Raw genomic sequence first — 12721 nt, 5'->3', positions numbered from 1 at the left:
GGAATATCTCATTCGTTCTGTGGAAGGAGAAAAAATCGGCAAGGAGATGTGACCTGGTGCATACGACACTTTCGTACGTTTGTCAGACAACAAAAAAGACTGATTCATGAATGAAATTAATCATAGTTTAGCATGTTTTTCAATCGATAAGTAATACTTATCTTTTCCATACGAACTTCCGGTGATTATTGTGTCAGTTTACAGGCGATGGCCAAACGTCTAGAAATGTCCCTGTGAAGCATCCAGCATCTTACATATAATGTAGGCACGAGATATCAGTTAATAAAACAGATGCGCGGAAATAGGTACCGCGCGAAAATTGGTGATAAGACGATATTAGATCTGATATCCAAGTCCTTGATTTGATGCATTTTTTTTTTCTTCTTTTACAAATTTTATTTTTTATCATTTTATTGGTTCGACATTATATGTAACTCATAAAGAAGATTATCAGAGTAATGGTATCAAACTATATTTTGTGGTAGGCTGATAAAATATGGAATTAAATCGTATAAGTCTAAATACAAAAAAATATGAAAATATAATATGTAAAAGATTATTAGTATTCTACTTCCAGCCTATCTGGGCTGCTGGTGTAACACTGTACGTATAGGTATGCATTCAAGTATTGTACGGGTTGTTAATTGGGATGTTTCCCGCTACGTCCTGTACATTACCTGTTAAATTTGTGATTATACAATTGTACATACGTTAGTAGTAGGAAAAAACCTAGATCATAACAGATGATCAATTTTCTAATATCAAGCAAATACTTTCTTATATCAAGAAATCAAAATGAATTCTTGGTTTCTAATATAAAAACGAATTTCTGATACCAAAACTTACAATTATTGATATCGAAAAATAGTGAATAAACCAGTAATTATTAATGTGAAAATAACCAATGGGAGGACCAAATTGGACTATAAGAGAATGAAGACTTGATTAAATTTGCTTAATGTGGCTTCATTTTCCTTTTCTTAACTCCGAGGTGTCGTCCTCAAAGGCTGACGTATAGGTTTGACATCCACATTGTCAATCCTGTGCCTTATATTCCCAGTGAACCTCCCGAGATCAAGGTCCTCCTTCGCGAAGATGTCCTGGGACTCGTTAAACAAGCATTTCAGCTTTTCGGCTTCCTCTCGAACAAGTTCAGTCACTGACCGATCATATAATGTCCAAAGTTCTTCTGTGTCGATGCCAGCCAGTAAATTCATAGCCATCCTCAAAGGTCATCCTTCTTATCTCAGACTTCTTTGATCAGAGGATAAGACGCTGATTGGTTGAAGCCAGCTTTACAATCTTTACAGCCTGGTCTATATTCTGGGTATCCTTGTTCATAGCAGAACTAGCTGCTCGCTTATCAGTTCAACTCCTCAGAAACGCATCCGCCCCAAGACGTTGAACAAAATCCTGTGGCGCAGTCGGGTAACTACCAAGGACTAACTTCTGGATTCTATCAGCGAACTCTTGAAAGCTCTCTTTCCCATCTTGCATTACATTCTGCAGCTGCCTTTTAGTTTAGTGGATCCCTGGTACTGAACCGGCCTTCCATCTTTTTGCACACCAGCTAATAATCCAACTGAGAAGGTCGCGCCCGGGTGGTAAAGAACGTAAGAGCACTTCTCCTGAGGGATTCTGGAGATTGACTCATTTTGAGGTTCCCTTGCCTTCCCCATGTTCTTGGGGTCGAACTCCCTCATCCTTCTCCGGTAGAGGATTTTTATGTCTCCACCCACCTCCTCCTTTGATAAATTCTGCTTCCTTATCTTTTCCATAAAAAAAATATCTTATATAGTCCATCTGAAGTCGATGATGATGTTCTCTCTCTTTAGTCTCGTTTTTAAGTCTCGCAAGGGCCGCCTCATGCCTAGCAACAATTGCATCTGTTTCATTTTCCGCCAGATTTTGTGTATCTTGAAAATCACAAAGGTCCGATTCTTGCACATCAAATATCACCAAACTTTGATTAACAAGGGGTTTCTAAATGTTGCTGGGTAAGTTTGTGATCTGTTTCAGATCTTCTTATGTCAGCCTTCCAAACAGTGTATTTTCCCCCAATGTCTATAGCTCTTTTGAATTCCGAAACAATTTTGCCACCATTGTATTCTAAGTTATATCCCTAATCTTTATGAATTTTACATTTTTTCTGGGCTGTGACACAGGTGCCCGTCCATCCATAAATTGTAATCAATTCATGGCGCTTTAAAGCTTTTTCCAATTCTGGCCTGAATCAGGTTCACAAGTTTTGAGCTATATGCTCCAGCGATGAACCATAGTTCCATTGAAAACCTTTTGATATCTGAGTAATGATTCCTTAGTGAAACCCCTTAACTATCTGACACTACGATGGGTACACTAGATGGAGAAAAACCATTCCGTTCAGGTCGAATAGAATCCCGTAGTTCCTGAACTGATTTAATAGATATCAAACAACAGCAGAAAACATATTATAAATGTTTTTTCATGGCATAATAGTTGATGTGATAACTCACTAACTATGTACTACACAGGTAAATTGCAAAGATGGCGCCGACCGTGAGTTGATCTCAATATAGCCAACCATCGCAATTGAATTGAATAATTTACTGTTAAGGTTCTAATTTTCATTTTAATTATTTCAAACATCATCTGATCATTTACCCCCAACTCCATATGCTCTAATGTTTCCCAATTACCAGCAATGTTATATCCGTTAACAGTATCTTCCAATGCATTGGTTTGCTAAGTCGACCCATTTTATGTACCTGAATGTAATATGCGTCGTTCAAATCGCATACGGATCTGTTAACTTGGACCAGTCCAAGTGGGTGTTTTTCCGACAGGTACAGTTTAGCGGGTAATTAGTGCTTTACGCGGGTCACTCCCCGTGCTAGCATCAAAGTGTTTACAAGACACGCGCAGAAGTGTAGCAGTCCTTTGGCCAATTACAAGGTACAATTTATTGATCCAATTAACACCAATACACGGTATAAATTGACCTTTGATAAATCGTGTTTAACGTTGTCAACTGAACTTACAAAACTACCAACTGCTTCAACACCTCAGGCAGGGACTCGGTAACTGCTATTTTGTCAGTGCCAGTCGACCGAGGTGTAGAATTCTTAACAGTAACCCGAGACGAAGAATATATATTTTATCTCATCTTGTGCTATCCAGTACACTGTGAATACTTAATACATGCTTTCCTCTACGTTTTCCATCGATTACTTGACGAGCAAGGAAAATAATTGCGGATTGGCACATAACAGTACCGGAAGTGACGAAGGACTACGCCATTCACTTGTCCCGAGTATGAGTAATAGCTCGAGCGGATCGGAGTCGGAAAATCAGGAAGTGTTTCTGTCTTTGGACAAATCTGCGAAAACAAACATGGCAGGCACTTCTGATGCAAAGCCTGCACAGTCCTACATCGCTATGATTTCCATGGCGATACTGAGCAGTCCGGCGCAGAAAATGCTACTTTGTGATATTTACCAGTACATCATGGATAACTTTCGTTTCTACAACAACACAAAAAAGGCTTGGAGGAACAGCATTAGACATAACCTTTCCCTTAACGAATGTTTTGTGAAGAGTGGCCATTCTGAAAACGGTAAAGGTCATTACTGGTCAATACACCCAGCTTGCATCGAGGACTTTTCTCGTGGTGATTTCCGACGCAGACAGGCCAGAAGGCGAGCAAGAAATGGCATTAAAGAAGTGGACACAGCGATGTCCAGTATGAAAGGTGGCATGAACGATATGGTATACGTCCCTATGACGTCATCTCCGGTTGGGTATCACAACCAGGCGCCGCATTCCTGCGCGCAGACAGGATGGAGTGGCGGCGGAAGTGGTGTGGTCTCCCCGCAGATTTCCAGTCCATCATTTTTTCAATCCACGTTTCCGGGACAGCATCGTATCTCCCATCCGCCCGTGTTAGATAATATGGACGCCTGGTAGTATGGACGATCAGAGGCATTTGATTTATCTTGCTAACTCCTTCCTTTATTGTGGTTTACCCGTATGATTGTGCTATGTATAATTTATTTTACATATTATTTTTGATTTTGTGTAGATTATGATTGAATATTATGTTAATGATTATCATTTCGTTATTTTAATGTATGATAGTTGTACGCCTTTATATGTTATATTAAAATTGAAGTCACGAGAAGAGAAATTGTCCTTTTCTGATTAAGCTAATCAAAACAGCTTTAGGTAGTAAGTTTAATCTGCCATATGTTTTTGTATTGTCTATACTGGGAAGACATGAAGAGTATAGTTAGGAAATTCTACGTACTATACGTGGACGCACGTGCGTCTACTTCTGGTTATTATTTATAGAAACAAATCACTGTGTCTTGCTAATATTTTCTATAGATAATCAGGGGCGTAGATAGAGGTTCAGACATGTGCAAGCCTAGGCAGTCCAGGGCAGCGCCCTGGTGGGGGGTTCAGACGGAAAATGGTTTTAAGGAATTGATCAGCCCCTGGAAAAGATTTTCGGTAATGCTTGATAGTACTAAACTTGTGTTATTAAAATCAAAATAATAGGTCCGTTTTCTACCTGTATGAAAACTTAATAATTATGCGTTGATGTTTGATCCGTTTCTATTCCATTTACAAGTATCAAAATCTCACGCTGACCCGTGACCTACATGTAACTTGGGTAACTCTTATAGGATTTGAGGATAGATCGGACGGGACCCATTACGCTACGGAAAGTGATTTTAAAGAATATGTAATTATCGCAAAATGTTTTGAGACGCTTTATTTATTAAATCGTTCAGAAGAAAGCCAGTTTTCTCTTCTTTTGGGCAATGAACACTTCCATTACTCTAGTCACATCAATTGGCATGTCTCTATGGACATGGATCATTGCCAGGGACGAAAGACGGTCTTGACGTGTCGTCGACCTAAGATACGTCTTTATACGCCTAAGAGCGCTAAATGAGCGCTCCGCTGTCGCAGTTGAGACTGGCAGTGTCAATAGTATAATCAATATATTGCATATCGATGGATAAAGTTGTTGCGCGGTACGGTTCAGAACTTCCGTCAGCTCATCTGGCCTGTCTCCAGCATATGATATCCAAAAATATTTATTTTTGCATATAAAAAAATCGTTTTGTGTGTATGCGAAATTCGAATTATGCATATGTAAAAATCGAATTTTTGAATACATACAGCAAAAATAGGGTTTCACATTTTTCACACATGTAAAATTCGAATCATGCATAGCATAGCCTATGTGAAAATAATGAATGAATATAAAAACGGCGCCTCATATAATTGGGCATAAAAAGATAGAAAAATACAGTGTACGAATCGTTGTTTTCATGAAGCCTACCTTGATGGGAATCCATATTTCTCTATATCGTAGATTGTACATTTCCTCTGGGTTGGGATTTTGGGACCATACTTCTAAATAAGGTGTGAGTGTCATTATAATTTGAGAGGTGTCACTTTTAGATGTCGATTTAACATTTTCGACAATTTCTTCTGTCGGGCTTTGACTTTGCGTGTCTTTCGGTTTAGGTTTGAAGAAGCTATCTAGATATATATCGTTGATTGTGCTTTCTTCATATTTACGCACCAAACAACTAAACACCGGAAACCCCTAGATTTATAATAATAAACGGATACGACTTCAGGTTTCCATTTCCGGATTTCGAAAAACAGCATGGCTATCTGCGTATTTCATTATCATTAATTTTAATTAATCTACGTTTAGATTTTTTTGTGATTCTACATTCAAGACCTTGACGGGTCGACAATACATATTAGATATATTAACTTTACAAGACCATGGCTTATTAATAACTCATACTAGGATTTTTTATGTGCAAGCGCGCGGGCTTTTTTTTATATAGCAAGCTACGCCCCTGATAATAACAAGAAGCAGGCGCCTGTGGTGAACGTAAGAAACAATATTTTACGAGGGATTGACTAGGAGTCATGGTGATTTCATTGCGATTGTTTTGATTTCCTAATCAGAATAGAACCATCAGCTTATACAAGTTAGAATATAGATGATGGCCACTGTAGGCTTCACATTTCGCACATAGCACTGTTTTGCTGTCATGTAAAGTATTACTCCTATACGCATACGAGGTCTTATTCCACCTGATTACATTGGTGAATATTATGACAGCCTGTTAAAAGTTTCCTGTCGTGTTAACCTCTAATATCATTGGAGTAGTAAGGTATTAACTATTACTCACGGACGCACGTTTAATTATGAAACTTTTATATGGGTTTGATATAATTAGATATGAAATACTGTTTTGGCATTTTTTTAATTGAAAGATACATTGTCCAAGTGTTAGGTATAGCAGTTACTTGTTGCAGTTCGAAATGTTTTGTATAGCCGTACACTGGCAATACGGATGTTGAGAAGGAACATCGCACAGGGAGGCTTCGTAAAGATCTATAGTATTGTATGCATTTACACCGTATGAACCTTCCTCTCAAACTTTTTTTTATATATTATCAACAGACCCCGCATATTGGACATTTTCATAAAAGATATGTGTGTAAGAAGGCTTACTGGAAATAACCTGCCTGGTACCGCAATCACAGCGCCGTTTGACGATATCATTATAGTGAATGATTGATATTTCCCAAGCTACATATCCATATCATTTGAACGTTGAATTTGTGTAATGGCTATATAATTTGTTGTTAATAATGCTTTACCAGGAAGAAATAAAAATCAACAGGTGTATGGGGGTTGATATTTGGATGTACGCCGTGTAAATAAATGCTAAACAGCCGTACACATCTTGAATTTCCTGATCATACAGTTGGCTATCAAGACATGACAATCATGTTAGCAAATCGTAGAATATGAATATTATCACCAGGGAATATCCAAACATTCCTTATAATTCGTCATCAACTGTCGCTGTGATTGCCGTACAAAGCAATATGCGTCAATTTTAACATCGATGTTTTTCAGGAAAATGATTGATACAGAGGGTCTAGGATTCGTAAAGGGTCACATATATATATAAAGGTTTGACAGGGACAATAGCCACATACGGTGTAAATGCATAAAATACTGCGTAAGTCTTTAAGTCTCTATAAGTCTTTACAAAACCGAACTGTGTGTCGATCCTACAAGAGAACGTTCTAATAAGTGCCGGTATTAGATCTTAGAAAGATATGCTTAATTTGTATTGTTTCAGGGGTTTAACATCATCGCAATAGCCAGTCATCTAAGGACATGTTATAGTTATCATTATAATGCATTGGGCAACACTAGTACATCTACATTTATATACATTTTGTATATCAATTCAAAACATATTATCTTTGATAGGTTCTGACAGCATGTTACAAGTGAAGTAATAAATGGTATGTATCAAAAGAAACAAATGCGAGGTTTTGTCTGTATAAATCAGCGATATATAGGCAGGCAGTAGCCATTTGTGATATATGACGTTTTCAGAGTCGAGATAAGATCAAATAATTACACACATTTTACACGTCACACACAGCTTCAGGCACCTTCTCTATTTTTAATTACCAAAACAGTCTCAGACGCCGTCTCTATTTGTATCAACTTTGCAGTTGTATCTCCTAACATATCTAAAATCTTACCATGAAATAATATTTTCTATCTGGATTCTGTAGGATATTCAGTGCAATGTTGATGATATAATTTATTCATAACAGCATGTTTTTATTTTACATTATTAATTACTAGGTAAGAATTGTATTAGATTATGAGACAATACAACCTTGCAATAACTAGAGAAAAAGCCTTTCAAAATTGATGTGCGTGTTTAATTCGACTGATCAGGAAGAAAAATTGATGACAGACGGCCATCTTGCATGTTCATTTCCGACCTTTCCAAATAATTCAAGCATATAAAGTCATCTCCTTAATACATAATGTTGTAGAATAAACGATGAACAGCAATGACCTTTTCTGACCAGTGAGAAGAAAAACACCCAAGAAGGGTATTGTTTACAACAATTTTTGATGTAATTATCCGACTCGCTGGGAAAAAAATAAGCAATTAACACATTCGTAAACTGTCCATCGCATTCTTATGAAGTCGTACTCTGAACTCAAAGACCTTCCACTATACTAGCCCGAGTTTCCTCTGGCCCTGACACCATGTTTGGTGTAGGCAGACATGGTGTCAGGGCCAGAGGAAACTCGGGCTACCACTATACAAGCCAGAGAAAAAAGAATGGGCGTTAATGAAAAGAAAAATGTATACTGTCATTTACGTTAGATTACAACTGTTTTTCCTACTTTCTGAGCTGCCTCTCCCAACAAAAGGCCCAGAGGGCTTACATTCCCTCATCTAATATTAAATATAAATTACAAATAATTTTCAACATTTTAAAATGCATCTCAAAACAACGGTACAATCCAAATCAATTCCTGTCATTCTTAAAAAAAAATTGTTTATAGCAGTATAGCCTCCACCATTTGTATATATATAGTTTTGAATCGTACAACTTACATATATATTTCCAGTCAAATTACTTAAATTCCAATCAGTAATTAAGAAGAGGAAGTAGCTTGTATATGTAAAATTAGTATTCTTTTCTTTCAAAATTCATCTTTATACTATACTATAATTTTATTGCAGAATAAGTTTACAGAATTCGTGTTGCACAGAAGATTTTCAGTATATTTTCTTTTCGCTTGACAAATCGGTTCTCGTTAACCTTCTAGTCGGGCCGATATCTGCCTGCTACACTTAATCAAGGGACGTAACTCGAACTTAATTTTCTTTCTTGATTCGTCTCAAAACCGAATCGGTTACGTATATACGCTACCCATCTTCCCAAGATTTACCCACATACAGATATTGTTGATCAATCATGTAATATTATGACTGATACATGTATTAATGATTTTTAGAGGTAAAAATACCAGGTTACAGTGACTTGAAGATCCTATGATAGCATGCACAGCAGAAACTAAAGCGTGGACAGACAGTCTGAGAGAAGAGGAATATGAAATACCCATCCATACCGTATTTTACCATAATTCCCTGATCTCAAGCTAATCTAACACCACGATAATTAATTTTGCACATTCATGAACAGACAGACCACAATTTCTTCATATTTTTTGTACATTTTTATTGAGTTTTGTTGAATCAGCTGACGGCCTTTAACTCGACCTCGAACACCAGTGTACTATTTGGTGGTATTGGCCCCGTTCTCTGGTTTCCATATCTGTAATAAGAATAGACTAAAGATTACAACACCAGATTTTCACTTGGAAACAAATATAATTGATGAGATTTAAATGCTATGTATCTAGATATAAATGTTACTTATCTATTTAAGTGAAAGTGAACTGATTCATTTGTGACCTTAATTTTATTGAAATATAAAAATCAATTTACCCTTGTTGTGGTGGCACTGTCAGCTTTCTCGTCCCTCCTACTTTCATGCCTGTGGAGAAATAATGTGAACGATTATCAAAATTTTTTGGACTAGGTATTCATATTTTATCTTTTAAACAAAATCTTGTGATATAATCCTTGCTAAGCCCTATTGTGAAGCTTTGTGAATTGACAGTGTTAATTTTTGTACTCAAAGAACTTGAACTGTAAGCCCATGGCTGACTAAATACCCCCGCTCCCTCTCCCTGTTATTTGCAAAGTACAGTTTTATTATATAATTATAGTATTTTGAATTTTTACAAATTTAGAATTCATTTTGGATGACTATAAAATCTGCCAAATGACTGAGGGGTTAAAACTCTTATCAGAAAATATTTTAATAATGACCTGTTACCATAGCAACTATAATTCTGCGAAAAAAAGTTGCATTCACATACGTGTAATACACATGGCGCTTTATATGCGTGAAATTTTATTTGAATCGGATTAACAGTTTAGGAGTTGTCTGGACAAGGAAAACCTGTTGATAATGACTGGCTACCATGGCAACCAAAATTTGGGAATTTAAGCAGCTGCATGCATATCTACACATGTTCCCTAACATTCCTATTCAGTTTTGTGAAAATCGGCCCACAAGTTTAGGAGTCATGCAGACAAGAAAAAACCTGTTAATAGTGACCAGTTACCGTGGCAATCGAAATTTTGGAACTTGAACAGCTGCATGCATATCTACACATTCCTTAACATTCCTGTGAAGTTTTGTGAAAATCAGTCCACAGATTCAGGAGGAGTTGTCCGGACAAGAAAAATCTGCTTATTGTGACCAGTAACCATGGCAGCAACAATTTGGAATTCAAGCAACTTCGTGCACATCAACACATGGTCCTCTATATTTGTGTGAAGTTTCATTGGAATCTGGGCACCAGTTTCTTAGGAGTACTTCAGACAAAAATAATTATCAGAAAAACAAGTCTTCATTCTAATTTAACTTTCATCCCTGTACACTTGCTGTTAGTCCATAACATACTGTTTCATATTGTTGATAATAGTACGATCTGTAACCTAAATGATCGACCAGGTTCATCATCTGATGAAGGGAAACAACTGGCACACCAGTCCCTAATGTCTTACTGACAAAGACTCTCCATCCACTTACTGACCAAGTGCCGAATGTTGACTCACTGACGAAGTTTCAAATGTTGACTCACTGAACAAGTCTCAAGTACTGACTTACTGAAAAGGTCTCCAGTTTCTTACTGACCAAGTGTCGAATGTTGACTTACTGACCAAGTGCCGAATGTTGACTTACTGACCAAGTTTCAAATTTTGACTCACTGACCAAGTGACAACTCACTAAGTCTCAAATATTGACTCATTGAACAAGTTTCAAGAGATGGCTCACTGACAAAGTCCAAGTGTCCAGTAACATGCTGACCAAGTGTCGATCTTTGGCTAACTGACTGAGTCTCAAGTACTGACTCATTGACAAGGTCTCCAGTGGCAACTCAATGACTGTATCTCCAATGACTGGCTGACCAAGCCTCCAGTAATGATTCAATGACAGTGACTCATTGACAGTGACTCATTGACAGAGTCTCCAGTAATTCAATGACTCCAATAATTATCTTCAATATTGGTTATCAGAGGTAATTTATTTTCCGACCACACCAGAGTCCCAGAGGTAATTTACTTACCGATCACACCAGAGTCCCATAGGTAATTTACTTACCGACCACACCAGAGTCCCAGAGGTAATTTACTTACCGACCACATCAGTCCCAGAGGTAATTTACTTACCGACCACACCACAGTCCCATAGGTAATTTACTTACCGACCACACCAGAGTCCCATAGGTAATTTACTTACCGACCACACCAGAGTCCCAGAGGTAATTTACTTACCGACCACACCAGAGTCCCAGAGGTAATTTACTTACCGACCACACCAGAGTCCCAGAGGTAATTTACTTACCGACCACATCAGTCCCAGAGGTAATTTACTTACCGACCACACCACAGTCCCATAGGTAATTTACTTACCGACCACACCAGAGTCCCATAGGTAATTTACTTACCGACCACACCAGAGTCCCAGAGGTAATTTACTTACCGACCACATCAGTCCCAGAGGTAATTTACTTACCGACCACATCAGTCCCAGAGGTAATTTACTTACCGACCACACCAGAGTCCCAGAGGTAATTTACTCACCGACCACACCCGAGTCCCAGAGGTAATTTACTTACCGACCACACCAGAGTCCCAGAGATAATTTACTTACCGATCACACCAGAGTCCCAGAGGTAATTTACTTACCGATCACACCAGAGTCCCAGAGGTAATTTACTTACCGACCACACCAGAGTCCCAGAGGTAATTTACTTACCGACCACACCACAGTCCCAGAGGTAATTTACTTACCGTCCACACCACAGTCCCAGAGGTAATTTACTTACCGACCACACCAGAGTCCCAGAGATAATTTACTTACCGACCACACCAGAGTCCCTCATTAATATCAATAACATTATTCAAAGGATATACGTAGCTCCAACTTTATGTTCTCTCCGTGGTCTTCTCAAAACAGAACTTACTTAAGAGTGCGTACAATACACAGGGACCCGACACATATAGAAGAATTCCGAACCGAATTTATTTTTGATGATTGCAAAACACTCATCATATTTCTATTTTTTTCTTTAAAATTTCAATATACAATATATACAATGATGGTTTTAGCGAAAACAGTTAAGAACAAAAATGTGAAATTTTGAGCCTTGCCCAAAATGCAAGAAACAGTTAAGTACAAAAATGTGAAATTTTGAGCCTTGCCCAAAATGCAAGAAACAGCCAAATGGACAATTTATTGAAATTCTTCTAAAAACAAATCTACTTCTATAGTCATCCTAAATTTGATTTAGCGTTGCCAATGCTTATGTAACATTTTTGTTTCTACTGGCACAGAAGTTCCGTTTCGTGTCCATTACAAGACAATATTAAAGTACCATCGTCATGTTCCCTTCATGCTGTGACAACATCCTGTACGGGGTCACGTTCTTGTACAACAGGAAGGACGACGCGACAAGCCGACATAGCGACAACATGACATTTTTACAACACGACACATTCTATACAAGCAGATTTAAACTGTTGTGTTGTGGCCTTGTCTGGTTCACGTTCGGTTACGCTACCCATCTTCCCAAGATTTACCCACATACAGATCTTGTTGATCAATCATGTAATATTATGACAGATACATGTATTAATGATTTTTAGAGGTAAAAATACCAGGTTACAGTGACTTGAAGATCCTATGATAGCATGTACAGCAGAAACTAAAGCATGGACAGACAGTCTGA

General features: G+C 37.8%; 1 protein-coding gene and 1 long non-coding RNA gene across 6 annotated transcripts; one reads left to right on the top strand and one right to left on the bottom strand.

Annotated features, from left to right (window-relative positions):
• The first annotated feature begins 3055 nt into the window (after nucleotides 1-3055).
• Nucleotides 3056-7310, top strand: LOC117334304 (hepatocyte nuclear factor 3-gamma-like). Its single transcript, XM_033893832.1, has one exon. It carries the CDS (start codon nucleotides 3181-3183, stop codon nucleotides 3943-3945), a length of 765 nt encoding a protein of 254 aa, XP_033749723.1. The 5' UTR covers nucleotides 3056-3180; the 3' UTR covers nucleotides 3946-7310.
• A 1766-nt stretch (nucleotides 7311-9076) lies between these two features.
• On the bottom strand, nucleotides 9077-11871 carry LOC117334309. 5 transcript variants are annotated; one of them, XR_004534083.1, is made up of 3 exons: nucleotides 11854-11871; nucleotides 9363-9411; nucleotides 9077-9189 (listed from the first exon to the last, which is right to left on the bottom strand). It is a non-coding gene; the product is annotated as an uncharacterized LOC117334309 (long non-coding RNA). The 5 variants fall into 5 exon arrangements; XR_004534084.1 differs by lacking the exon at nucleotides 11854-11871 and adding an exon at nucleotides 11784-11804; XR_004534080.1 differs by lacking the exon at nucleotides 11854-11871 and adding an exon at nucleotides 11749-11770.
• Nucleotides 11872-12721: the final 850 nt, after the last annotated feature.

The sequence above is a fragment of the Pecten maximus genome, chromosome 9 (assembly GCF_902652985.1).
Source record: "Pecten maximus chromosome 9, xPecMax1.1, whole genome shotgun sequence".
In the NCBI taxonomy this organism is placed as follows: domain Eukaryota; kingdom Metazoa; phylum Mollusca; class Bivalvia; order Pectinida; family Pectinidae; genus Pecten; species Pecten maximus.
Note: the sequence above shows the minus strand (reverse complement) of the source record. Positions and strands in the feature narration are given on the sequence as shown.

Excerpts from the sequence above, each read along its gene's own strand:
- LOC117334304 (XM_033893832.1), top strand. The coding sequence starts at position 3,181 with ATGCTTTCCTCTACGTTTTCCATCGATTACTTGACGAGCAAGGAAAAT.